General features: G+C 50.7%; 1 protein-coding gene across 5 annotated transcripts in view; it reads left to right on the top strand.

Moving 5' to 3' along the window:
- Nucleotides 1-25,991, top strand: part of LOC101790805 (fibrillin-2) — a 116,513-nt gene that overhangs the window by 85,966 nt on the left and 4,556 nt on the right. For all 5 annotated transcript variants that reach the window (XM_038169201.2, XM_038169199.2, XM_072029151.1 and 2 more), the window contains exons 27-63: nucleotides 3,136-3,261; nucleotides 4,198-4,323; nucleotides 4,700-4,822; nucleotides 5,646-5,771; nucleotides 5,916-6,041; nucleotides 6,386-6,508; nucleotides 6,977-7,099; nucleotides 7,456-7,581; nucleotides 8,154-8,276; nucleotides 9,108-9,230; nucleotides 9,339-9,500; nucleotides 10,009-10,077; nucleotides 10,186-10,311; nucleotides 10,641-10,766; nucleotides 11,186-11,335; nucleotides 11,782-11,853; nucleotides 12,881-13,006; nucleotides 13,518-13,643; nucleotides 14,145-14,270; nucleotides 14,511-14,627; nucleotides 14,887-15,015; nucleotides 15,555-15,674; nucleotides 16,064-16,189; nucleotides 16,852-17,004; nucleotides 17,393-17,458; nucleotides 17,669-17,794; nucleotides 18,013-18,132; nucleotides 19,348-19,470; nucleotides 19,770-19,901; nucleotides 20,472-20,597; nucleotides 21,062-21,268; nucleotides 21,515-21,640; nucleotides 22,819-22,941; nucleotides 23,634-23,750; nucleotides 23,979-24,107; nucleotides 25,084-25,203; nucleotides 25,522-25,753. In XM_038169201.2, coding sequence (XP_038025129.1) covers nucleotides 3,136-3,261; nucleotides 4,198-4,323; nucleotides 4,700-4,822; nucleotides 5,646-5,771; nucleotides 5,916-6,041; nucleotides 6,386-6,508; nucleotides 6,977-7,099; nucleotides 7,456-7,581; nucleotides 8,154-8,276; nucleotides 9,108-9,230; nucleotides 9,339-9,500; nucleotides 10,009-10,077; nucleotides 10,186-10,311; nucleotides 10,641-10,766; nucleotides 11,186-11,335; nucleotides 11,782-11,853; nucleotides 12,881-13,006; nucleotides 13,518-13,643; nucleotides 14,145-14,270; nucleotides 14,511-14,627; nucleotides 14,887-15,015; nucleotides 15,555-15,674; nucleotides 16,064-16,189; nucleotides 16,852-17,004; nucleotides 17,393-17,458; nucleotides 17,669-17,794; nucleotides 18,013-18,132; nucleotides 19,348-19,470; nucleotides 19,770-19,901; nucleotides 20,472-20,597; nucleotides 21,062-21,268; nucleotides 21,515-21,640; nucleotides 22,819-22,941; nucleotides 23,634-23,750; nucleotides 23,979-24,107; nucleotides 25,084-25,203; nucleotides 25,522-25,753 — 4,720 coding nt within the window. The remainder of the gene's footprint in view (nucleotides 1-3,135; nucleotides 3,262-4,197; nucleotides 4,324-4,699; nucleotides 4,823-5,645; nucleotides 5,772-5,915; nucleotides 6,042-6,385; nucleotides 6,509-6,976; nucleotides 7,100-7,455; nucleotides 7,582-8,153; nucleotides 8,277-9,107; nucleotides 9,231-9,338; nucleotides 9,501-10,008; nucleotides 10,078-10,185; nucleotides 10,312-10,640; nucleotides 10,767-11,185; nucleotides 11,336-11,781; nucleotides 11,854-12,880; nucleotides 13,007-13,517; nucleotides 13,644-14,144; nucleotides 14,271-14,510; nucleotides 14,628-14,886; nucleotides 15,016-15,554; nucleotides 15,675-16,063; nucleotides 16,190-16,851; nucleotides 17,005-17,392; nucleotides 17,459-17,668; nucleotides 17,795-18,012; nucleotides 18,133-19,347; nucleotides 19,471-19,769; nucleotides 19,902-20,471; nucleotides 20,598-21,061; nucleotides 21,269-21,514; nucleotides 21,641-22,818; nucleotides 22,942-23,633; nucleotides 23,751-23,978; nucleotides 24,108-25,083; nucleotides 25,204-25,521; nucleotides 25,754-25,991) is intronic.

Raw genomic sequence — 25,991 nt, 5'->3', positions numbered from 1 at the left:
AGCACCCTTACTGTTTTTCCCTGGGGAAGAGAGGCTCTGGTACCAGATCTGACAAATGGTCTCATTCCAAGCTGCTGTCTATATGTCTGTTTGTCCAGCTACCTGTTTGTCTCATTCTTCTGGCTGCGCCTGGGCACTGTTGATTACACAACTCAGGACCTGGGCCTACAGAGATGCTGTGAGAAGTTTATTAGCTCTCTATTCCCTGGTATCAAGCCAAATTTCTACACTGGCATCTAGGTGTGTTGCAGGAGTCCTGATGCTGAGGAGATCCCTGACAGTGTTTGTTCTCTCCAGGGCAGTGAGTCTTCTACCTTGGTTTGGTTGCAAAGGCAGAACTGTGCTGAATGGCAGTACTAGTAGAGAGGAAGGGCTCTGTGTGAAGGGCTGAGAGTGCCATAGATCTTCCTGGGAGGACAGCAAAATGTATAGAAATTGAAGTCAGAGATTCATGAGGCACAGCACAGGCTCTCTGTGCATCAGTCCTGCATGTCAGCCTCAAAGGAAGTTACCAAGTTTTATTAGCAATGCTACAGGCAATTTCTCCACCAGACCTTTCCACATCCACTTATGAACCTCTTGTCTAATTATATTTTGATCAGCTGCCTGCTGATCCTATCTACCTCCACAGCTTCCTGGGGCTGCTTATGCTAGAAGGTCACTAGAACTATTTGCTTTTAACCAATTTAAATGATTCATCCTACTTTCACCAAAGGCACCCTTCTTGTATGGAAATTCAGCATAGACATTGCTTTGCTGATTCTGCGAGCATCAATCAAATTCTACTTCTCTTCAGACTGCGGAGTCTCAGTTACTTCAGTGTCTTTTCATAAGGCAGCCACTCCATCCCCTTGGCTCTTTTGCTTAGCTTTCACAGTATATCCTAAGTTTCAAAGCTGCACACACACGGTGCTCAAGATGTGGGCACACTTTATACAGCAGCAAACTGATTCTTCCTGTCCTCACAATTCTTTCTGATGATGACAAATTTGGGGGGGCTTTTTTGGCTGCCACATCACATGCCCTTTGGTAGTAGTACTAAATTAGTCTAAAAGCCTGCCATTTTCACAGCCAGCTCATGACATTAGAGTCTATGCCCTTTCAAGATCATCAGGCAGAATTTGAGCCTCTACCCCAGCCAGTGGCCACCCTGGGCGCCCCAGCAGCTCCAGGAACCTGACCTACTGCAGTAGTAGAGTACAGCAGCTCATGTTGCTGTTACAAGTGGTTGTACCAGAGTTTAAATTCATCATTTTCATGGACTAAACTCACCCATGTCCAGTAAAAAAAATAAAATAAAATAAAATAAAATAAATAAAATAAAATAAAATAAAATAAAATAAAATAAAATAAAATAAAATAAAATAAAATAAAATAAAATATTATCACTCAAAACTGGAGTTCCATGAGATGATGAATGTGACAGGCCTTGATAGCCCCTGCTGATCTGAGACAACATCCTGATTCTGAAGCAGCTCAGTTACAAACTTGGCAGATTCTTTTTGTACCAACAGGTTTGAGTTTCCACATCACATATTCAGGCACATCCAGAAACTGATTGGGTCCGCTTTACCAGTTTTTCTAAAGTTCTTTCCTATACCTTTCCTGATTACTATACCCAAAGGACGTTTCCCTGCAATTCCAATAGCAATGCTACCTTCCTTTTTTAATGTAAGCCTAAGGCCTTATATTTCCTTTTTCATTTATACCTTTCTTGCTTATTATACCCAAAGGACATTTCCCTGCAATTCCAATAGCAATGCTACCTTCCTTTTTTAATGTAAGCCTAAGGGCTTTTTCATTTTTGGATTCTTTATTGGCTTGGATCTTGCCTTGCACCAGACCTTGGCCACTGACCTTCCTTTTGTCTGAGCCACCAGCAGCTGGAGCCTGCCCCTGGCATTGCCACCAAGTGAAGGACAGAATCCATGCCTGGTATTTTCGTTTCTGCCATATGGGGAGACAACAACCGTTACACTTGGGATTGGCTAGTGCACAGTGGAGCCTTGCCAGGCCAGCAGCTTGAACTCGGTGGCTGTGAGCTCAAATTCTCATTCATATTTGGCTATGCCTTCCATGTGACAACTCAGCCCCTTCTACTGCTTTTCAGCCGTTTCTTCATCTGTTATTTATTGTCACTGATTGTTTATGTATACACACTCTAAACATCCACCTATATTGAGGCATAATTGATATCATTTGTTCAACACTTACATTAAGCCACAAATTTTCAAATACCATTGCAACTTCTCAACTTGTAGATCTTTTTACATCGTACCCTATCCATGGCACCACAGTTATTCTGCTATGATTAACCTGATTCATCTGTCTGCCCTAAATGCTATCTCACATGCTACATCACTCATTTTAATAGTTATATGTAGCTTGGTCTCTTTTCTAGTTAATATATGCTTCTTGTAAGTAGCTCTCAGTTATATCATCATGAGATAACTGCTGAAATTAGTAGACCTCTTATTTCCAGTTCTATACATAAATTTATCTGTATACATGAATTCTATATGCAGATAAATTCTTGGTCTTTCTTGATAACACTGCTTGGCCTCCTGCCGTCATTGCACATTCTACAGTTATCCCTTCCCTTCCCTTCCCTTCCCTTCCCTTCCCTTCCCTTCCCTTCCCTTCCCTTCCCTTCCCTTCCCTTCCCTTCCCTTCCCTTCCCTTCCCTTCCCTTCCCTTCCCTTCCCTTCCCTTCCCTTCCCTTCCCTTCCCTTCCCTTCCCTTCCCTTCCATTCCTTTCTCTTCCCTTCCCTGGCAGTGCTAGGTTAATGGTTGAATTTGATGATTTTAGAGGTAGTTTCCAACCTAAATGTTTCTATGATTCTATCTAATCCTTGCTGGATAATCTGCACAAAGCTAGGAATTTATTTCCTCCTGATGTTATGCTTTGCATTCTGCTGAGGTCAAAGCAACAGCTGCTGTTTCCCAAAATGCAACCCTAAATCCATCTGGGCTCACATAAACCCTGGATTCACCACCCTGTTAATCTTGGGATGTGTCTCTGCTTTGTGATGTATCTCTGTTGGTAGAACTGTGGTGCCTGGCACCAGCACCACCCCATTATTGGGAAAACCCAGCTGAAGGGAAAAATCAACCACATTTCATGTCGCTCTGCAGATATCAACGAGTGCGAGCAGGACCCGCTGCTGTGCCGAGGTGGGATCTGCATGAACACAGATGGCAGCTTTGAATGTATCTGCCCGCCTGGACATGAGCTGACTTCTGAAGGGAACATTTGTGTAGGTAAGGTGATGGAAAGCTATGTTATGACCAGAGTCTGACCAAGGATAATGATGAAGCATAATGATGAGGATAATGAGACTTGAGTCTCATACTAGGCCCATGAATTTTCTTCCAATGCCATGTATGTGTAAAACACACTCAACCAGGAAGTTCTGAGATGACTCCCAGGGTTTCACTGCATTTGTCTCTTGTTCTACCTGTTCTTCATTGAATACACAGAGCAGTGAGGTGCTGTTAAGGCGATGGCAGATCTGGGTTTTCTACTGGCTGCTATAGCTATATCTCTACCAGTAAATTAAATATTCTCTAGGCCTGAAGCCCCAAAATCTCTACCCGCACAAATCCATACAACCATGGTCTAACCTCCCAAGCAAGTTGGTGACACTCCAATTAGGAACAGTTCCTAGTCTCTTGTAATCTCTGAGAGTGGTCTAGGCAGTGTGAGGCAGTGTCAAGTGCTTGTTATGTGTTAAACAACCAAGTTGTAGCACTCATTTGTAGCTTTGTTTAGACCATTTGCACAGCCATAACCTGCAAGCTGGCAATAAGTGTACAATCAAAAGGAACTTGCCTAGGGCAGTCTGAGCTGAGCTGGGTTCTAGCATGATCAGGAATCTGTGTTTCAGGCTCCTGGGAATCATAAACAGCACCAAGTAATGATGGGAGGAGACAGTGAATTGCTGACTCAGAGAGGACAGAAGAATGAAGGTAGAGTTAAATCAGACCAGCCTGGGGCTGAGCCTAGGGACTGCAGGTCATGGCTCTGGGGAATCAGCCTGCTTTCTCTTCTCAGGACAGAAAGTACATGGGAGAGTATCAGGTCAGAAAGCAAGGACAAATTGAGATTGTAGGTCAGGGTACCCAGGGCTGTGTACCAAATGATGCTTGACATGGTAGCAGGATGGCTGGCTGCTCAAACTCTTCTCTCCACCACAGATATCAATGAGTGCTCTCTCAGTGACAACTTGTGTCGCAATGGACGCTGTGTCAATATCATCGGTACCTACCAGTGCGCTTGTGATTCAGGCTTCCAGGCCACACCAGACAGACAGGGCTGTGTCGGTGAGTACTCCACTTTGCCAAATGCTATGCCAAGACCCCAGTGTGCATCCAGGACCCTCCTGGCTTCATACCCCTTATGATGCTCAGCAGGGTGTCTGAGTGTAAGTTAACATCAGGTATGGGGGGAACGTCCTGCCTGTTGGCAAAGGGTTATCACCAGCTATGAAACTGGTGAGCTGGGAAGTGGTTGACAGTGAAGGCAAGAATGCTTTCACCTGGGCAGGAGAGCTTTGTTCCCTCTGCAGCAAGCCCATCACAAAGGCACCTCTCCCACCTCGTTCTTGCATGCTGGCGCTGAATCTGAGCAGGGCTGCTGCAGTGCACGTATCCCAGGTGATGACTTAACTCGATGTTTGACTTCTCCCTTCTCCCCCAGACATTGATGAGTGCACCATAACCAATGGTGGCTGTGACACACACTGCTCCAACTCGGAGGGCAGCTATGAGTGCAGCTGCAGTGAAGGCTATGCACTGATGCCAGACAAGAGATCGTGTGCAGGTGAGTGTTCAGCTTGGCTCTCATAGGTGCTGTCCCAGGGTCCTCTGCATCCACTGCCTGTCAGACATAGTGTGAGAGTGTGGGGGTCTCATTTTTAGGTCACTTCCAGAGAGCTGATTTCTCTGGACTAAGGTTTACTCTGCAGTGCTGTCAATTCACCTGGAGGGCTGGGTCAAGTTCTGGACTCCCAAGCACAAAAAAGGCAGGGATCTCCTGGAAGGAGCCCAGCGGAGGCCACAGAGATGATCTGGGGCCTCGAGCATCTCCCCTGGGAGGAGAGGCTGAGAGAGCTGGGGCTGGGCAGCCTTGGGAAGAGAAGGCTGAGAGGGGATCTGAGCAGTGTCTGGAAAGAGCTGAGGGGTGGCAGACAGAGGGACATGGCCAACCTCTTCTTAGGGCTCTGTGGGGACAGGACAAGGGGCAGTGGCCACCAAATGGAGCCCAGGCAGTTCCGCACCAACACGCCAAAGAACTTCTTCCCGGGGAGGGTGCCGGAGCGCTGGGACAGGCTGCCCATGGAGGCTGGGGGGGCTCCTTCTCTGGAGATATTCAAGGCCTGTCTGGACGCCTCCCTGGGCAGCCTGCTCTGGGGAACTGCTTTGGCAGGGGGGTTGGGCCCGATGATCTCTGGAGGGCCCTGCCAGCCCCTACAATTCTGTGATTCTCTGATTCAAAGTCCAGTGCCTCCTTACAGGCCCCCCAGGCCTGTACATGACTTGTTACACAGCCCCTCCTGTGACTCCCTCCTGCCCCCTACTGCTCCCACAATACTCTTTCCCTGGCTCTTAACATTTTAACTTAAGCAATGGTCTTCTCTCTCTAGATATTGATGAATGTGAGGATAATCCAGACATCTGTGACGGTGGGCAGTGTACTAACATCCCTGGGGAGTATCGCTGCCTCTGCTTCGATGGCTTCATGGCATCCCTGGACATGAAGACTTGTATTGGTAAGGACATAGCTGTGCCCTGGGCACATCAACACTGTACCACAAGGTTGCTGGGGGAGGGAAGGAAGGAGAGAAGCCGAAGCTTGCTGCAAAGTCAGGACATGGTCCTTGTGGTGTTGAAAGCAAGCCCTTTTTCTTCTGCAGATGTGAATGAATGTGATCTCAACCCTAACATCTGCCTGCATGGCGAGTGTGAAAACACAAAGGGCTCCTTCATCTGTCACTGCCAGCTGGGCTATTTCGTCAAGAAGGGAACCACAGGCTGCACAGGTGGGAACACATCAGCACTGAAGCCCCAGAGTGCTAGTGGGAGCCCTCACAAATACCTCCTGCAGCTGCCTTGGAGGAAACTCCATCTCTCTGGTGGGGGATACCGTGGGCACCCCTGGGGCTGGGAGCCCCTCCTGGGCAGGCACACACTGGCACTAAGGCAAGTTTCAGGCAGGGTGACACTTCCCTGGTTTATAGCCAAGCCAGGAAGCTGTCCTTCCTTTTGTCTCTATATTCCAGAAGGGAACAAAGATCAGCTCTTCAGCTCAAGGGTACAACCCCAGGGCAACATGTTCTTGGGGAAGCTGAGTTGCATCATGCTCTGATATCCTTCCTTCTTGCAGACATTGATGAATGTGAGATTGGGGCTCACAACTGTGACATGCATGCCTCCTGCATCAATGTGCCTGGGAGCTTCAAGTGCAAGTGTCGCACAGGGTGGCTTGGAGATGGGCTGAAGTGCAATGGTGAGTTCTCATCCTAGGAGAGCATATTGGTGTGTCCAGGTGCTCTGTGGCTACCTGTGAAGGTTGGGCTGGGTTGGCTTACAATGGGCTTGAGCCCAAGGGGCCCTGCATGAGGATTTTTCAAAGTGCAGGTGCAGGATGAAGGGGGGCTGCAGGTGTTGCACTGTCAGGCTCTGTGACTATGTCTGGGAAGGATCCAAGTGATGGTGGTAGCAAGGGCATATGTTTGTGGGATGTGGAGTGTGTGTGTGTGATATTGGAATGTGTTTGGATGAATGTCAGATGGCAATGTGGCTGTACAGTGGGGTGTGGGTGTGGGAGGTGTGTAGGGATGTGCTGGTATATGTATGATGTGCTTATAAGAGTGCAGGACTTACTGGATCAATGTGTGCGGTATGTATAAAGGGATGTAAGGGTGTATGCGTGGGTATGTGTGTCTGAATTGACAAGGTGCTGTTCCCTTCCCAGACCTGGATGAGTGTGCAACTGAAGAGCACAAGTGCAACCTGAACGCCAACTGCATCAACACACCAGGGTCCTACCGCTGCGCCTGCCGAGAAGGCTTTAATGGGGATGGCTTCTCCTGCACAGGTAAGTCCCACAGACTCACACAGCAGCAGGATTGTGGCTTGCGTGTCCTGAGGCAAAGGTCTCACCCCTCTCAAACTCACCCAGCACCTGGCTGCCTGTATGGGGTTCCCCAAACCAGATATCTTCCAAAACCCACTGCAGCCTGACCTGCACCACAATCTGCTGATTTACCTTCAGCAGAGATCCACCTTCTTCTCAGCTGGTGTTTGGGGAAGATTGAGAAGTATCTCAGCCCCCTCTTTGCAGCCTCCTAGCAGAGGGGTGGGAACAAGCTTGTGGGAATTTCCTGATTAAGGTGGAAAAAGCTCCTATATTTGGGTGGACACCATTTCAGTCTCACACCTGACTCTCTCTAGATGTGGATGAATGTGCAGACAATGTGAACCTGTGTGAGAATGGACAGTGTCTCAATGCACCTGGGGGTTATCGCTGCGAGTGCGAGATGGGCTTCAATCCCACAGAGGACAGCAAGGCCTGCCAGGGTAAGTGCACAGAGTTTTGTTACCAACTTCAAGATATCCAGGGTCTACCTCCTTTTCTGGCCTTTGCCTCTCCTCAGCACCATAGCCACCTGATCCACTACTAAGCAAGACACACCATCATCTGGTGGTGCAAGGCTCCTGGGTTCTTGCAGGTAGTCAGAACCCTGACCATCAGTGCTGGGTACCCCATTGTCAGTGCTGAACTGTAGGCTCTGCTCTGACTCCAAGGTGCTATTCCCCAGGCTGGCAGCTCCAGGTGAGAACTACTCTTCAGACGTGTCAGCTCTTCCACTTCTAGGCCTTGGTCCCCAGCCTGCAGGGCTGGGCTAAGCTGAGGATTCAGGCAATATGTGAGCAATCAACTAAACAGGAGTGAGGGGAGAAGGCATTGACACAGCATTCCTGGTTCTGCTCACCCAGGAGGTGATATCCCTTGGAACTAGAACCACCATGAGGACATGGGTTACCAAGTGGGTGACTAGGCTGTGGCTTTGCTTTGCAGAGAGCGGGAGAGTCCTGTCCTATCCCTCACCTTGCCAGATCCTGAGTACCCAGCTCTCCCTCTCTTGCAGATATCGATGAATGCACTTTCCAGAATATCTGTGTCTTTGGGACCTGCCAGAACCTGCCTGGGATGTTCCGTTGCGCCTGTGATGATGGCTATGAACTGGACAGGAGTGGAGGCAACTGCACAGGTACAGGACTTGCATGTGTCCATTGGATGAGGATTACTGACCCATGGTACATCCTCTCCTTGAATATTGTGTTCTGGGCTCCACAGTAAAAAAAGGATGTTAAGGTACTTTAAAGCATCCAGAGAAGGGTAACAAAACTGGTCAAAGGGCTGAAAGGCATGGCCTGTGAGGAGAGGCTGAGGACACTTGGTTTGTCTCAAGAAATTTTTACACAGGTTTGATCTAGCAGCATTTTAAGATTTATTAATACTGACTGCATCAGTTGACAAAAACATCAGTGCGTGCTTGCAGCCCAGAAGGCCAACTGCATCCTGGGCTGCATCAACAAAGGAGTGGGCAGCAGGTGGAGGGAGGTGATTGTGCTTCTCTGCTTTGTCCTTGTGAAGTGCCACCTGGAGTGCTGCATCCAGGTCTGGGGCCTGGCACAAGAAGGACATGGATCTGTTAGAGCGGCTCCAGAGGAGTGACTCTCCTAATGAAGAAAGGCTGAGAGAGCTGGGGATGTTCAGCCTACAGAAGAGAAGGCTCCAGGGTGACTTCATTGCGACCTTTCAGTACTTAAAGGGGACATATAAAAAAGATGGAGAGCAACTGTTTGCTCAACCAGATAATGACAGGACAAGGGGGAATGTTTTTAAACTAAATGAGGGGAGATTTAGAATAGAGATTAGGAGGAAATTCATCCCTCAGAGGGTGTTGAGCCACTGGAACAGGTTGCCTGGAGAGGTTGTGGATGCCCCATCCCTGGAGGTGTTCAAGACCAGGTTAGATGAGTGGTTTCTGTGGCAGTATTCATCTTTCTTTTCAGTCTTCATCTTTCCATCTTTTCAGACATCAATGAATGTGCTGACCCTGTGAACTGTATCAATGGCCTATGTGTCAACACCCCTGGCAGCTACCTGTGCAACTGTCCACAAGACTTTGAGTTGAACCCCACTGGTGTGGGCTGTGTGGGTGAGTGGGGACCTGTCTAGTAAACACACTTTCCTGTCAAGAGCTCAGATGTTTTTCCTCCTGTGCACACAGTTCTTTGCTTACTCACACAGTACTTTCTTTGCATAGATACCCGTGTTGGAAACTGCTTCCTGGACACCCAGGATCGAGGAGATGGGGGCATCTCGTGCAGTGCAGAGATTGGAGTTGGTGTCACTCGGGCATCTTGCTGCTGCTCACTGGGTCGTGCATGGGGTAACCCCTGTGAGCTTTGTCCTCCAGCCAACACAAGTGAGTTGGGAAGGCATCTGGGATGAACTGGATGGGCTGGATGGGCAGCATATGGCAGAAAGAAGAAAAGGGGCTGTGTCCCTGTAGCTTCTCAGCTCAGGCTAGAGGTCCCAGGTCCAGTATTTGTTAGAATTATTACAGAGCAAAGGAAATGAGGGAGGAGAGGCTGACCCTGCTGTGCAAGGTTAGACATGTAGACCAAGGCTGGGGAAAGGTGGGGGGAGACCAGGCAGGCTGTAACTCAGGGGTCCAGACTGGAATCCTTTATTCCTTGTCACAAGGCTGGGGAATGTGGAATAACCCCATTCAGGCCTGGGCAGGCAGAGCTGGAGAGGCTAAGTTGGCTTAGAGTGTGACAGGAGTCACGCTGCTCCGTCTGTACCTCAATCACCATCCCCATGTCCTGTTTCTCCTGGGTTTCTCCTGGGTTTCCCCTGGGTTTCCCTCCCTGTCCTGTTCCACAGGAGCTTACTCAGCTCAGGACCCTCCTGACTGACTTTTTCCACAGCTGAGTACAAGACCCTGTGCCCTGGAGGAGAAGGTTTCCGGCCCAACCCCATCACTGTCATCCTGGAAGGTAAGCCCAGCTGGCCATCCTGACCCTCACGAGGGGTCCTGGTTTGAGGACACTCCCTGGTCTGGTCTGCCAGGTAGTGAACACCTCCTGGCTGCTCTCCCTCCACAGATATCGATGAGTGCCAGGAGCTGCCGGGCCTCTGCCAGGGTGGCAACTGTGTGAACACTTTTGGCAGCTTCCAGTGTGAGTGCCCCCTCGGCTACTACCTCAATGAGGACACACGCATCTGTGAAGGTAGCTGTACTGTGCTTGGTGTCTGTGGCACAAGTGTGTGCATGCATGTGTATGTGTGTGCAACAGAGTCATGGTTATATCTGTGCTGGGCCTTCCCTTTGTGCTGTAGGAGTGGTTGGCAGAGTATCTTCCCCTTTCTCTTCCACATTTGCTGTTCTTTTCACAAACCCTGGCCCCTTTCTCTCTCCCAGCCCGGTCCCCATGCCAGCTTGCACGTGCCCTGTGCCAGGCCTATCCATACCTAGTGCCAAGCCCATCCTCCACCCCACATCAGGCTTGTGTCTACCTGTGCGCAGTACTTCAACCTCCTGTCTCCTCTTGTTCGGCAGATATTGATGAGTGCTCTGCTCACATTGGGATCTGCGGCCCCGGGACCTGCTACAACACCCTCGGCAACTACACCTGTGTGTGCCCCCCTGAGTACATGCAAGTCAACGGAGGAAATAACTGCATGGGTATGGCATTATCCAAAACTCTGGGAAGGGGCCCAGCAGTGCCCTGGCTGTGCACGACTCATGGGTGGTGCTGTGGGCAGCATGATACGGGCAGTGTGGCTGAGTGGAAGGAGTGGGAAGTGCTGGGAGCAGGGGCTGGGACTCAGGGTGCCTGAATGCATCCCTGCCCCTACACCGCACACCATTGCCCATGTCAGAGGATGTGCATTGCCATTGCCTGCTGTGGGACAGAGTCCAAAGCTCTCATTGAGCAGGGCTTCAGCCCATCCCTGCAGCCACTTTGCTGGGCCTGTGCGTTACATGCAGTCCCTGAGCACCAGGACAGGGCCATCTGACATATCCCTGGCAAGGAGCTCACTCGGGCTTGCAGCACTTGTTCTGAGGGTGGGCACAAGACAATGTCTGCGCTGCCTTTGCAGACATGAGGAAGAGTGTGTGCTATCGCAACTACAATGACACGTGTGAGAATGAGCTGTCCTTCAACATGACCAAGAAGATGTGCTGCTGCTCCTACAACATTGGCAAGGCCTGGAACAAGCCATGCGAGCCCTGCCCCACGCCAGCCAGCTGTAAGTCAAACTTCCTGGAAAGGCATCTGGAGATCATGGCTACCCTCTTACTTTTCCGTGCACTTTGAGACACAGGCACAGGGGGAGTAACAAAATAGTGGGGGAGAAGAAAAAGCATCATGGCTGGCAGACAGTGCCTACAGGTGTGAACGCTATGGGGACATGCACATGCATGCATGTCTTTGTGTGTATGTGCCAGTGTGTGTGTGTACATGTAGGTGCGTCTATGCCCTGCAGTACATGTGTAAGCTCTCTGCCCTGTGCCACAGACGTGCTCAGCGTTCCCCACGTGCCAGCCCCTGAGATTCCTGGCCAGGCACCATGCAGATCCCCTTCGACCTGTTACATCCTCTCTCTGCTCACTCCAGCCATTCTTGGCCCTCATCCCTCTCACTCCTCACTGGCTGCCAGCAGGCATGGCCATGACTGTGGTGTTTCCCTTCCAGCTGAGTACCAGATCCTGTGTGGGAACCAGGCCCCTGGCTTTATCATCGACATCCACACGGGGAAGCCAATCGGTGAGTACAGCCAGCCCCTTCTGTCCCCACGTGTGGTGCCAGGCCTGCTCTCTCTACCCTTCTACTTTCTTCCCACAGTGTCTGTGAGCACGTTTGCTTCCATTCCCTCAGCAAATTAAGCCTTGAGTAGAAGAGAGAAGGGAAAGAGGTGGCAAACATGGTTGCAAGCAGTTCACCAAGCCTTCAGGATTGTGTCCAGAGTGCCTGGGCTGCTCAGAGCTTTCCACATTTGCAGTTGTCTGTTGGTCTCAGTGCTACCTGGACAGACGGGTGGCCAGTGACCATAGACAGTAGCCTGTAGCCAGGTAGATCTAGAATTCACATGTGATAGACCTGGCACTTGTCTATGGCCTGTGCTAGGAGCACAGGCATTGCAACCTCAGGGTGCTGAGAGCTGAGATTTTGGGGTTGTATTTTGGTAGATGGAAAGTCAGAGGTGCTGGTGAAAGTTATGGAATTTGTGGAGTGTCTATGGAAGTTCTGCAGTTCAAGCAAGAAGAACTTGAAGCGTGGGCCATGCTACAGAGGTTGTCAGTCACTTGTGTGGGGCTGCAGGGCTGGCAGGCCTGGTGGAAGATTGTACTGAACACAGAGATAAGAGTCAGGGCCCCTCAAGCCCTCTCAGTGTTTCAGAGGCTTCCCTGAGCTTCCCAGTTCCAGCCTGGTCCCGCAGCCTGAGCTACTGTCTATTGTACTACAGAAGTATACTTGGAGAAAGCAAGGTGGATGTCTTCAGTAGGATCCCTCCCAACATGTGCTGTGCAGGCTCTGCCAGCAATCCTCTGGCTCCTGTGACTTACAGTCGTGTGGCTCTGTTGGGTAGGCAGAATTCTGCAGAGCAGTCCTTGCCTGGCACTATCTGCAGGATCCAGTACTAATCCTGCAAGAGTTGTCCCACTGGTTGCCTGGTGGCCTTTCCCTGTTAATCTTCTTTGTAGAATGAACAAGGGCAATAGTATTCCAGTTATGGGGATGCTTTCTTCCTTTCTGCCTTCCTGGTTTGATGACAGATGTTATCTGTGTCTAGATATCGATGAGTGCAGTGAGATCCCTGCTATCTGCACGAATGGTGTCTGCATCAATCAGATTGGCAGCTTTCGGTGTGAGTGCCCCATTGGATTCAGCTACAACAACATCCTGCTCATCTGTGAAGGTAAGAGAACAGCCAGGACAGTGCTCCCAAGGGTGCCTGTGGGGGTGGGGGGGCTCAGCATAGCACTAGCATCTCCCCAGGTCATGGGGCATCAGGGTCAGGGCTGTCAGCAGCCATAGATAGAATCCTCACGTTCTCAGCCTTCTTGAAATTATTTGACTTTTCTGCATCAAATCTTGGACAAAAAAAAATGCTGGTTTTTGTGAATGTTCCTTTCTGTTTTTTTCCTCTTCTGGTTTTAGTGCTTTTGTTTGTTTGTTTTCTTTTTTTTGTTTGTTTTGTGGTTTTTTAGTGTTTGTAAATGCTATTGTTTAAAAGAATTGAATTATACCTAAAATGCATTATTTTATTACAAAGCAATAGAAAAATGATGAATATTGACACTGGTTGGAACAAACCACAGGTAACAATTCAGTTGATTCCAATTAGCCTCTCCAGCCCTACCAGGATAACGCCTGGTGAGTTGTTGGCACTCTGCACAGTCAAGGTGTGCACTTCTCTCCTCCCACAGACATTGATGAATGCAGCAGCGGGGAGAACCTCTGCCAGCGTAATGCTGACTGCATCAACATCCCCGGCAGTTACAGGTGTGAATGCTCAACTGGATACAAGCTGTCGCCTAGCGGAGCCTGCGTGGGTAAGACGGGAGCTGTTTGCTACCTATTCTAGAGGCACATGTGGGAGGTGCTGAACCCCCTAAGCTATTCATCTGGCTTTGCAGACCACCCTGTGTGGACCCAAGGAAGGACAGGATGAAGGATATGCCAGACCCATGCACTGGTTCCTGATCTTTTGTCAGGCTTGGGGGCATGTGCTGTGATTATGGGATGCCTACACTTTTAGAATAATTCCAAGGGACTGTGGGTCCCTGGAGGTGAAAAAGGATCTCTGTGAATTGCAGCTTTAGTTTGGCAGCTCAGGCATTTGCTTTAATGAAATACTTCTTTAGAGACTGCAGATCAAAAAATCTTCTTGCTTTTTCTCCGTGAAGAGCCATCTCTCTGAAAACTCAGATCCCATTCTGCTGTGCTGTTGCTCACAAACACAGCAAGCAGGGGTCTGCAAACGGTTAGCACCTCAACTTCTCCCATTTGGCCCACCCCTTCTGCTCACTGGTGCCCACTTTGCTCTGTTTTAGGTCGCAATGAGTGCCAGGAGATACCCAATGTCTGCAGCCACGGGGACTGTGTTGACACCGAGGGCAGCTACATCTGCATCTGTCATAACGGCTTCAAGGCCACCGGGGAGCAGACCATGTGCATGGGTCAGTGTGACTGCCCCAGCCCTGCACTGTCCTTTTGAGTGACTCACGGTGTCAGGATGGACGTGAGCTCTCCCCAGCATCTGCTGGGTAGTGCCAAGGATGTGGCCACTGTGTCCTCTTAATCTCAGGCTGGCCATGCAAAACCATAGACGTGCAGCTCTCTGGACCCTGTCTGCTCATCCAAGACAATGCCTCTCAGCTCACATCGCCCCTCAATCAGCTGTGTCCTTTTCCCTGCAGATATTGATGAATGTGACCGGCAACCCTGTGGAAATGGGACCTGCAAGAACACAGTTGGCTCCTACAACTGCCTTTGCTTCCCTGGCTTTGAGCTAACACACAATAATGACTGCATGGGTGAGTTACGCACAGTCCCAACCACACGGGTAATGGATGACTGGTGTCATCTGGCAAGAGCTGAGGGCAGTCACTGGGTGTCACACAGGGGCGTGCAGGGGGTGATTCTGGGTGCCACATGGCAGCTGTTATCCTGTCAGTGGCTATTGGGGTAGTTGGGCATGTTACCAATCAGAGATAAGGGGCTGGTCAAGGTGGTACACCGACACTCACGCTGTGCATATCTCTTCCCACTGTTCTTGTCGTTTTCCCCGCACAGATATTGATGAGTGTTCATCCCTGGTGGGACAGGTGTGTCGAAATGGCCAGTGCATCAATAGCATCGGCTCCTTCCAGTGCCTGTGCCAAGAGGGTTATGACCGGACCCCTGATGGGAAGAACTGTGTAGGTGAGTATATGTGGAGCAGGCTAGTCCTCAGAGAGTTATGCTGTATGCTGGCATGGCTGGCATGGTGTAGTGCTAAGATACCTGGTCCCCAAGCTGGTCTACCTAAAGGTATTCCCATCTGAGGCAAATGGACTCGCTCACAATGCCCCAAGTCCCGTCAAGTCAAAGCATTGTCATTTGACTGCCAGTGGAAAACTGGATTGGACCCAACTACGCCTGTGTCTCAGTTCCAGCAATGCCAGGAACGGTCGTGCCAGCCCCTTGCAACCAGCTGAGACCTGCAGACAGAGGGCAAACATTGTCTTGTCCATGCTCCTAAAGCATGCAGAGTCATACCAGTGTACCAGAGAAATACCCTGCAAGGCAGGACTGGTTTTGCTTGAGGTGGTCCCAGCGCTGGTGCAGCCTGTGGGGCTTCAGGGACAGGCACGTTGTACCCCGGTTATTTATGCCCACCACACTGCAGAAAAGGTACCCTCCACCTGAATTCTCAGAGCTGAGCACAGACACTGCCATTGCTTATTTCCTCTCCTCTGCAGACATCAATGAGTGTGTGAGCCTGCCTGGGACCTGCTCCCCCGGCACCTGCCAGAACCTGGAGGGCTCCTTCCGCTGTATCTGCCCCCCTGGGTATGAAGTGCAGAACGACAACTGCATTGGTAATGTTGGCTCTCTGCCTCCTCCATTCTTAGCACAGCATGTGGTCACCTTGGGCTATTCCCAGAGCAACCATATTCTTCCTGGGTGGGCTGGGGCATGCATCACCACCCCCAAATATCCTCCTGAAAGCAATTGGGCACAGAGAAAGGCAAGGCCTGCTGCCAGGACAGGAGAGGGTCAGTGGTTTTGCTGTACCCTGACCTCTTCAATTGTCCCATTTGCCCTGAAGGTGGGTTAAAGCGTAAAGCCAAGCTTCCCATCCCCAAAAGGGGTGAGACCTGTGAGCAACAGAGCTCCCCAAACATCCTGACTTCACCTGGTTTTAATGTAATGAGCAAAGGAGCGACCTTTGGCTGCTCTGTAAGTAATGCATCTGCAATGGTCCCAGATATCAATGAATGTGAGGAGGAGCCCAACATCTGCCTCTTCGGGACGTGCACCAATACTCCTGGCAGCTTCCAGTGTGTTTGCCCTCCTGGCTTTGTGCTGTCTGATAACGGACGACGGTGCTTTGGTGAGTGTGGCTCTGCCTGCAGGATGGTGGGGAAGTACAGGACATGGTAAATGTTAGGACAAGAGGGAATGGCCTCAAGTTGCGCCAGGGAAGGTTCAGGTTGGATTTCATGAAAAATTTCTTCTCAGAAAGAGTGCTTAGGCTCCCAGGTTGCCCAGGGAAGTGGTGGATTCACCATCCTAGCAGGTGTTTTAAGAAAAGGGTAGATGTGGTACTTAGGGACATGGTTTAGTGGGCAATATTGGAGGTAGGGGGATGGTTGGACTAGATGATCTTAGCAGTCTTTTCCAACCTGAATTATTCTATGGAACACAAACACCACAGATAGAGTCAGGAGCTGGCAACAGCACTATTGCTGCCTGCCGTGCCCCCATAGGGGTGTGCTCAAGACAGTGTTGGGGGGGAGGTGGGAAGGGAGGCATGATAATAAAATATCCTGGTTTGCCACCAGTTTATGCACAGCTCCAGGACAATTTGGTGTCTCTGAGCCAAAATTAAGGGGGGTGTGGGATGCTCCCTTCCTCTGCAGCAGCACTGCCTGCCTCTAGAGCCATCCTGGACACAAGTGTCCAGAAGAGGACCTTCCTCATACTGAAGGGGAAAGGGGAGGATGGCATAATGGATGTCTGCAATGCCCTGTGCATCTCCCTGTCCTTCCACAGACACTCGCCAGAGCTTCTGCTTCACTCGTTTTGACAATGGGAAGTGCTCTGTCCCGAAGGCCTTCAACACCACCAAGGCTCGGTGTTGCTGCAGCAAGATGCCAGGAGAAGGCTGGGGAGACCCATGTGAGCTGTGCCCCCAGGAAGGAAATGGTAGGTGTGCTGGGCCCTAGCTCATGGGAGATGTGTCTGTGTGTTTCTCCAACATGAGCAATATGGGGAAAGTGTGCAGGTTAGGCCAAACAACCTGCAATGAGAGCTCTCCAGCAGAGTGCACTCCTTCGTCTTGGGAGTACTGCTTTGAAACCTAGTCACCCTTACTAGATTGCAGTATTCCCTGAGCCTCCAGCAACCATAGTCAGGTTACTGGGAAATGGATTGCTTATTTCTGTTTTGGATTTGTTGTCATTTCTTGGTGGGACTTTAGATAAGGGAAAAGCATCTCAGTGCTTCCAGATGCAAGGTGGGCAAAGGTGTTTCCCATACAGCTCTGAGAATGGAAGCATCTCTAAGCATATCTCACTTCTCTACTTTATTCCAGTTGCCTTCCAGGAGCTGTGTCCTTATGGTCATGGAGCCATCCCAGGCCCAGGTGACACCCGAGAAGGTAAGGTCTGATCTAGGGATGAGAAGAAATGTGTCCTGTGGGTGTGAAGCGTAGAAGCAACCAAACTTAGGCTATCTGGAGAGTAGTGTGGGTGGGTGTCCTCCCAGGCTCATCGTCTCTGCTCACCAGCACAGTCACCAGCCCTGGTGAAGACAGATGTTTCTGGCCACATGCTCACATGAGGTTTCATTGCCTTGGTTTCCCTTCTAGATGTGAATGAATGCTCGGAGAACTTGGGTGTCTGCATAAACGGGGCCTGCATTAACACTGATGGTTCCTTCCGCTGTGAGTGCCCCTTTGGGTACAACCTGGATTACACAGGAGTCAATTGTGTAGGTAAGGGTCTGAGTGGGGAGCACCGCTCCCTCTTGCATTTATCCTCCTTAAAGTCTATGAGCATGCACATGTGTGAAAAGAAGGATTTTTGAATTTACTTCTCCCCTGTCCCTTCCTTTTTTAAGCCTGGCTCCTGACTTTGTTGGGCCCTTTTGAATGCTCTGCCTGCGTCTTTTGTATGTAACTCATCCTCTTAACGTGGTCCTGGCTTCCTTCAGATACAGACGAATGCTCCATTGGCAACCCCTGTGGGAATGGTACCTGCACCAACGTGGTGGGAGGCTTCGAGTGTGCTTGTGACGAGGGCTTTGAGCCAGGTCCCATGATGACATGTGAAGGTAACACTGCTGTGGGGCTGCCTTCATCCCCATTGCACAGCTCCGGGGTGAGAGGTGGGAGAAACCAAGTAAACACCTTCCTTCCTTCCTTCCACTATCCCTTTAGCTTGGATAACACTCTCCCAGCCAGATTTGGACACTGGAGTCTTTCACTTAGCAAAGTCATGTTACATTACTCCATCCTGGCTGGGAGATGTAAGGGAAGAGCTGGAGTGAGGAGTGAGGAGTCCATGGGTTTCCTGCTCCAGCTTCCTTCCCAGATGATGGGTTTTGCTCAAACTTTCAGAGCCAGTCTGGCTGAGGTCTGGGAGAACGTTTCCCACAGACAAACTGGCAAGGATCGCTGACACAGCTTTTGCTTTCTCTGTCACACAAGATGGGTATTTTACCTGGGAAATCCCCAGCCAGTGAAGAATGGTGGACATGTAGGGCTGATATAATGAGTCTTCACAGCTCTTGTGGGACACACTGCAACTGTGGTCTTCTAATCTTGGTTTGTTGGGCATTAGTGCCATGTAGAAAAGTGCAAAGCAGATGTCTGGGGAGTCCCTTTTGTCCTTAACGAAGTTTTTATTCTTCCCTGATGGTCCTTGCAGTCCCCTGCTCCTTTTCCAAAATTCTCACATTTCTACAGACTCTCTGGGGCCAGCAAGGGCCTTACTCTCTTTGGTAAATCTGTGCCTAGCCCCAAGAGTGGCAATGGTTCCCACAGGGTCCTTCATCCACCTGCCTCCATAGGCACCTGTGCACAAGTTGGGTCATTGCCCCAGAAAACCACAGCTGTATCTAGGCTGTGTGCATGTCCCCACTTCATCGCTGCCTGGGTGAGTGAGCAGCAGTCAGGTCAGCACTTTTCTGCACTGTCCAATGGACAGTGCAGAAAAGCTGCCTGGTCCCCATCTCCATGTACATCACAGCCTGTCCCCCTTGGCTTCCTCTGAGACCAGAGCCCAGGGTGAGTGCTGGAGGCCTACCTGAAGGCAGGAGCTGCCTCACCAAGGAGCCAGGTCCCTGTCTCCATTGCAGTTGGCTCAAACACCATGCGTCTGACCTAAAACAGCAGACCATGACAGGAAGCCTTGGTGAAGCCCAGAAAGTTCTCGTGAGATGCCTGCCCAGGGGGAGGGTCTTCATGGGGAGGTCCACTGACATTACTGTCTGGCTGATCCCATTCAGAGCACAAAGTCACGATCTCTCCTCTCTTCTGCCTCCCAGATATTAATGAATGTGCACTGAATCCCCTGCTGTGTGCCTTCCGCTGCATCAACACCTTTGGCTCCTACGAGTGCACTTGTCCATCTGGATACGCCCTCCGAGAAGACAGAAGAATGTGCAGAGGTAAAATACCCCTTCTGCAGCCATCTGGGTCCATTTGGGTCCCACACCCTCCCAAGAGCCCAGCCCTTAGCCTGTCTCTGGTGCTGTACAGAGAGAAGGCAGGACTTCTGGGATGGTGTCTCTTGGCTTGTGCTCACTCTCACATCTACCCTGGTGTCTGTGCTGTGTGCCAGCCAGCCTTGACCATGGCAGTAGGGATTGACAGAGCACTGCAGATGTGAGCACTCAGTCTTTAGCTGCCCCCACAGTGGTGTAGATATGGAAGGATGAACACGGTCTCATGAAGTTCTCCATTGCAGATCTGGATGAATGTGTAGAGGGTCTGCACGACTGTGAGTCTCGAGGAATGCTGTGCAAGAATCTCATCGGCACCTTCATGTGCATCTGCCCACCAGGAATGCAACGCAGGCCTGATGGAGATGGCTGCACAGGTACCAAGGACCCGGACTGGGAGGGTTTCCCAGTGGAGCTGTAGACCATCCTCGGTAGAGACCTGGGGCTGCCCATTATCTAGCTTTCATTTTTATCCTGTCAAACACATTCTTTCTGGGGTTCCCCATGGGTGAGAAGTTCTTGTTTTACTAGATGCCTGCACACCCTGCTCATCAGTGGACCCATTTGTTTCAACACAGGATGACACATTGCACCTAGTGTCCTTTTTCCTGAATTTTTCCATGTCTGTGTCAAGCTTCTTTGCACTGAGCTGCTTTTGGAAGGACCAGTGCTGGCTAACCCAGATAGCATTAGGTACAAAAGGAACAGGCATTGTGGCCAGATCCACTCCTGGTCTGGCAGCTCAGCCACTTGCAGGTGGAGAATGTGCAAACCAGGGCTGCTCTGGGGGATGTCTGAGGAAAGTATTTCTCATTCAGGAGAATGTGGGAGTGTTCCTTGGCAGTTATGTGAGGGATTTTCAAACTGAGTGCTAGCATGGGAACTCATGGAAAGCTGCAATTTGTCCTGGGCCTCGCTGCAGCTCTTCATGGCTCCTTCCTTCCTAGATGAGAACGAATGTCGCACCAAGCCTGGAATCTGCCCCAACGGCCGCTGCATCAACACAGTGGGAAGTTACCGCTGCGACTGCAATGAAGGCTTTGAAGTCAGCCCCTCTGGCACAGAGTGTATCGGTAATTACCATGTCCTGGTGGATCTTGAGCAGTCTCTTCTTAGTAGCAGGTGGCGCTTTTCAGGTGCTTCAGGATATCAGAGGGGAATTTGCCCAAGTGAAATGTTGAAAATGTTGAACTACTTCATCTATCCCAGAAAGTGGGAGCTGTCATCCTCGGGTCAGGCTGCAATTTCAAACAGTGCCAGGGAGTGTTTCTGAGTACAAGAGATGACAAAATCTGTGAAAGGACACTTGGAAAAGATAGAGTCAGGGACTAGCCTGGACACCCAGGTTCCAGCCTACAGGCAATGGCCTGGGTTGCCCAAGAAGACGGGTTGCTGGGGCATCACCTTTGCCTTTCACATTGTCCAAAGCACCCTAGCTCCATGCTGGAATTGACACAGGCAGGACAGGTTGCTCTGTTATCCCCGATGCTGACATTGTCTCACATCCTGAACTTGTCTCCCCACTCTCTCTATCCAGACACCCGCCAGGGATTCTGCTTCACTGAAGTACTGCAAACTATGTGCCAGATGTCCTCCACCAACCGCAACCTGGTCACCAAATCTGAGTGCTGCTGCAACAGTGGGCGCAGTTGGGGCCCCCAGTGTGAGCTCTGCCCCCTTCCTGGAACTGCCCAGTACAAGAAAATGTGTCCTCATGGTCCAGGGTATTCTACCGATGGGAGAGGTGAGCTGGGGGCCAAATCAACTTTAGTGCAGAGAGGAGAAAGCAGAGACATGGGTACAAGCAGAATTCCACTGGAAACTGACTGGGACAACTCTACACAGTGCCTGAGCAGACAAGATACCTCTGTGACGTTATTTAATCTCTGGCTCTCAGGGAGGGCCTGAGTTGCCCTGGCAGAGTGTAGTCACAGGAGCATGGGGACCAAGACAGCATTGGCACTAACAGGTCCTTCTCTCCCTCTCGCAGACATTGATGAGTGCAAGGTACTGCCCAACCTCTGCAAGAACGGGCAGTGCATCAACAGCATCGGCTCCTTCCGCTGCCACTGCAAGCTGGGCTACACCGCAGACATCACAGGCACAGCCTGCGTGGGTAAGTCAGAAGAAGGAAACCCATTCTTCCCATGATCTGCAGAGGTACCTTCCAACCTTGACCATTCTATGACTGTAATCGCTCTGTACAGCCCTTGGTCTTGGCAGGCCTTCCTCTTCCCCTGCTTTTCAGCATGCAAAGAAAGGGTCCTGTAGCCCCCACCTGGGTCCTGGTCGCCACCTCTGCCCCTACTGCCCTGTGTATAGATGGCAGGGCTCTGCAGACTTTGTCCTATTGTATGGCAATACATCAAAGTCATCCCTCCCTGCTGTTTAACTCTATAAAACCCAGGGTCCTTATTTTCTCCCGCTGACTGCAGGGGTCACAGGGACATGGGGGTGCAGGGGGTAGGTGTGTGAAGGTGATGCAGAGAGGAAGGTTTGTGAGCAGCCAGATCTTTCACTGGCAGACCAACAGGCTCTAACCAGCCTGAGTGCCACTTGGGGAATCCAGATGTTGACGTAAAAGGCATCCCTGGAATCATAGCTGCAGGTCTCTGGGAAATGATAGGAAATAGGAATAGGAAATGAGGAGGAGGAAGACGTGCCACACTTCCAGTGTTGAGACAGTGTTCAGGACCATGCCAGCAGCTGTGTCCTAGGTACAGAGTGGAAAAGAGGTCTCGGCTCCCAGAAACTAAGCTGTGTGTGAAGGGCAGATACAACCTTGAGCACCAGGTCAGGATTCTTCTCTGAACATCTGGGACCTTTCTCCAGCTCTGTGCCATCCATCCAGCCTTGCTTAAAGCTATGGGCCATTTTCAGAGCCCATTGCTGCCTCTCCCTGCGGGGCAGAGGTGACAGCCCCCAGAAATAGGGGCCTGACCCCATCCCTGATGTTCCTGGTACTCAGGAGGAGCACACACCCATCTCCTCATCCGGGAGGGAACTGGGCAAGATGCACTCAGATACACAAGGTCACACCACACTGCATGTCTGAGCAGGGAGGTTATTCAGCCCTTTTCCTTAGGAGATCTAGATTTCTTGTGCTGGCTTCAATAGGGGTGCTCCCTCAAAGCCTCTGTCTCTGCTCCTCTGCTCACCTGCTTCCTGAAGAGTGGAAAAGATTTATTTGTCTGGGGCAGGGAGTGGGGACCCCATACAAAAGATGCATTTGTCTGGGGACCCCATTCAACAGCACAAACTGTGAATGCTTTGTCTTGTGTCTCTCAAATTCAGATCTGGATGAATGTAACCAGTCTCCTAAGCCATGTAACTTCATCTGCAAGAACACAGAGGGCAGCTACCAGTGCTCATGTCCCCGAGGGTATATTCTACAAGAAGATGGGAAAATCTGCAAAGGTATTCACTCAAGGGAAGGATGCAGCAGAGATCGTGTCTCATCTCAGACAACTTGGAGACTGCAAGAGCTGATTAACATGTGACAGACCAGTCAGGTCCTTTTGTTCAGACACAGGACAAGGCTAGGGAAGGAGAAAGGTGCCCTCCTGAACTGATTTCATCCCTCTACAAACACTAGACATAAAAAAAAAAAAAAAATACTTCCTACAGATTGCACAGCCTATTGCGAGTTGTGCTGAGTCCCAGGAGCCTTGAACCAGTGTGTATCTATCCTACAAGTGGGTTGTGCATGTCAGAGACACCATAAAGGCTTCTCCTTGTGCTGCCATCAACCAGGCTGGGGCTTTGCCCACCTCTCCCAGCGCTGATATATCAGGCTGTAAGTAAGGTGGTCTGAGAGTCTGAGAGGGTCTGGGACTTGGGGCTTGCAGCAGAGACAGAGAAAAATCTGGCTCCTAAATATATCTGTATGCAATCAGAAGTCGAGGTGGGGAGAGGATCCCTGGACTTGAGATTCTCATGCGAGAACTTTGTGTGTGCTGTTCTGAGGCTGGTCCATGTCAGGTCCTGGTCTGCCCAGGCCCACTGTGTATGCCCAGAACCACCATGTGTATGCGGGTGTCTCAGACACCAAAGATCAGCGATCTCAGTAAAATAAATTGAGACACGTGTTCTTATGCTTTTTACTTTAGACTTGGATGAATGTTCCACCAAGCAGCACAACTGCCAGTTCCTGTGTGTGAACATTATTGGAGGATTCAACTGCAAATGTCCCCCAGGCTTCACTCAGCACCACTCGTCCTGCATTGGTGAGTAAAAGCATTCACTACTATGCTGTGCAGCACGACAAGTGTGCCTGGGGGCTTAGCTTCAACCCCATCAGAGACTTACCTGCCCCTCTCCAGCCAGCCTAGGATTGTGCATCTGACTTGTCTCTGTTACTGAGGCTGAGCTAAGTACCAAGATGCCAAGCAGCTCTCCATAAAGCTGCACTGTCCTTGGGGCTGGACTTATAGGCAGCTGTTGGTGTTTTGCAGACAATAATGAGTGCACAGCTCAGCCCTCTCTGTGTGGAGCCAAAGGACAGTGTCTGAACACACCAGGGAGCTACAACTGCGAGTGTCAGAAAGGATTCTCCCTGGACAGCTCTGGTGTCAACTGTGAAGGTGGGTCTTTGTCTCTGGGACTTAGAAATATGTTCCATATGGAAGAGTTCCTAGTTCACTCACAGACTCAAGGGTAGCTCTGCCCAGACAAGAAGGGTCCACTCCTTACTGTGGGAGCCCAGAAATCCAGAAAAGGAATGGACCTGTGCCTCGCCATGAGAGACCTCATGCCCTGAAAAAAAAAAAAACAAAAAAAAAAACACCAGGTGCTAAGCTAAAGGAAAGTCTGTGTTCAACACAGGCAGCATGAGACAGAACAGACTGATAACAGTCCCGGCAGACCAAAAGGCTGTAAAGCAAAAAATATCCAAGCAGAAGCTACAAGGGGATATACATGGACCTTGGGACTGAGGGTGTTATTCAAGTCCAAGCTGCAGAGCTATAATTAGGCAGAAGAACCACCCACCTACATGCACACACTGATGGAGTCCAGAGGAGGGCTACGAAGATGGTGAAAGGCCTGGAGGGGAAGACGTACGAGGAACGGCTGAGGGCACTGGGCCTGTTCAGCCTGGAGAAGAGGAGGCTGAGGGGAGACCTCATCGCAGTCTACAACTTCCTCGTAAGGGGGTGTCGAGAGGCAGGAGACCTTTTCTCCATTAACACCAGCGACAGGACCCGCGGGAATGGAGTTAAGCTGAGGCAGGGGAAGTTTAGGCTGGACATCAGGAAGGGGTTCTTCACAGAGAGAGTGGTTGCACACTGGAACAGGCTCCCCAGGGAAGTGGTCACTGCACCGAGCCTGACTGAATTTAAGAAGAGATTGGACTGTGCACTTAGTCACATGGTCTGAACTTGGGTAGACCTGTGCGGTGTCAAGAGTTGGACTTGATGATCCTTAAGGGTCCCTTCCAACTCAGGATATTCTATGATTCTATGATTCTATGTACCACGTGCACGTGGTCCCTGTGTGCCTGGTGCTGCCCACAGGACAGGGATTTGTCTCACTGCTGTCTGTTGTGTTACATTGCTGCAGATGTGGATGAGTGTGATGGAAACCATCGGTGCCAGCATGGATGCCAGAATGTGCTCGGAGGCTACCGCTGTGGCTGTCCCCAGGGCTACGTGCAGCACTACCAGTGGAATCAGTGTGTAGGTGAGTGTGGGATGAGAGCTCTTGGATACTGGAGCTGTAGGGTGGGGGGTAGAGCCTAGCTCTGAGTCTCTCTCCAGCCACCCTGACCATCTCTGACAGTGGGTTCTGGGTTCATCTCTGCAAACCCAGCACTGCAGTTCCTGCCATGCCCCAGTAACAGGCCATGCCTCTACTCAGAGATGCTGCTCTTGCCCTGCCCCACTCTCTGAGCTCCCACTGCTCTTGATGCCAGCAGCTCCCTACGTTGAAGGAGGCTAGGGAATGAAGGCAATCCTCTTCCACTGAGTTTCTAACTAATTCTGCTGTCTATGGGTGCAGATGAAAACGAGTGCTCCAGCCCCACCACCTGTGGCTCTGCCTCCTGCTACAACACTCTGGGAAGCTTCAAGTGTGTCTGTCCGTCTGGCTTCGATTTTGACCAGGCCTTTGGAGGGTGCCAGGATGTGGATGAATGCTCAGCAGGTGGCAGCCCCTGCAGTTACGGCTGCTCCAACACAGACGGAGGCTATCTCTGTGGCTGTCCTGGAGGCTACTTCCGAGCAGGACAAGGGTAAGAGAGCAGCCAGCGGGTCACTGTAGGGGCACCTGGTATCTTTTCCATCAGGAAGATACCAGGCACACTCCTGGGGGCACATTAACATGGGAATGTACCCACTCGTGCTTGCTGTTGTGACAGCACCAAGCCCACCCCTCTGGATCTTTTTGCCTAAATTTCCACACCAGATCCCCACAGGCCTTACTTGTACAAAGCTGATTGCACACACTCACACACCTTCACATATACTCCC

This window comes from Anas platyrhynchos, chromosome 29 (genome assembly GCF_047663525.1).
Source record: "Anas platyrhynchos isolate ZD024472 breed Pekin duck chromosome 29, IASCAAS_PekinDuck_T2T, whole genome shotgun sequence".
Lineage (NCBI taxonomy): Eukaryota > Metazoa > Chordata > Aves > Anseriformes > Anatidae > Anas > Anas platyrhynchos.
The sequence above is the reverse complement of the archived record's forward strand: the minus strand, read 5'-3'. Positions and strand labels throughout refer to the sequence as shown.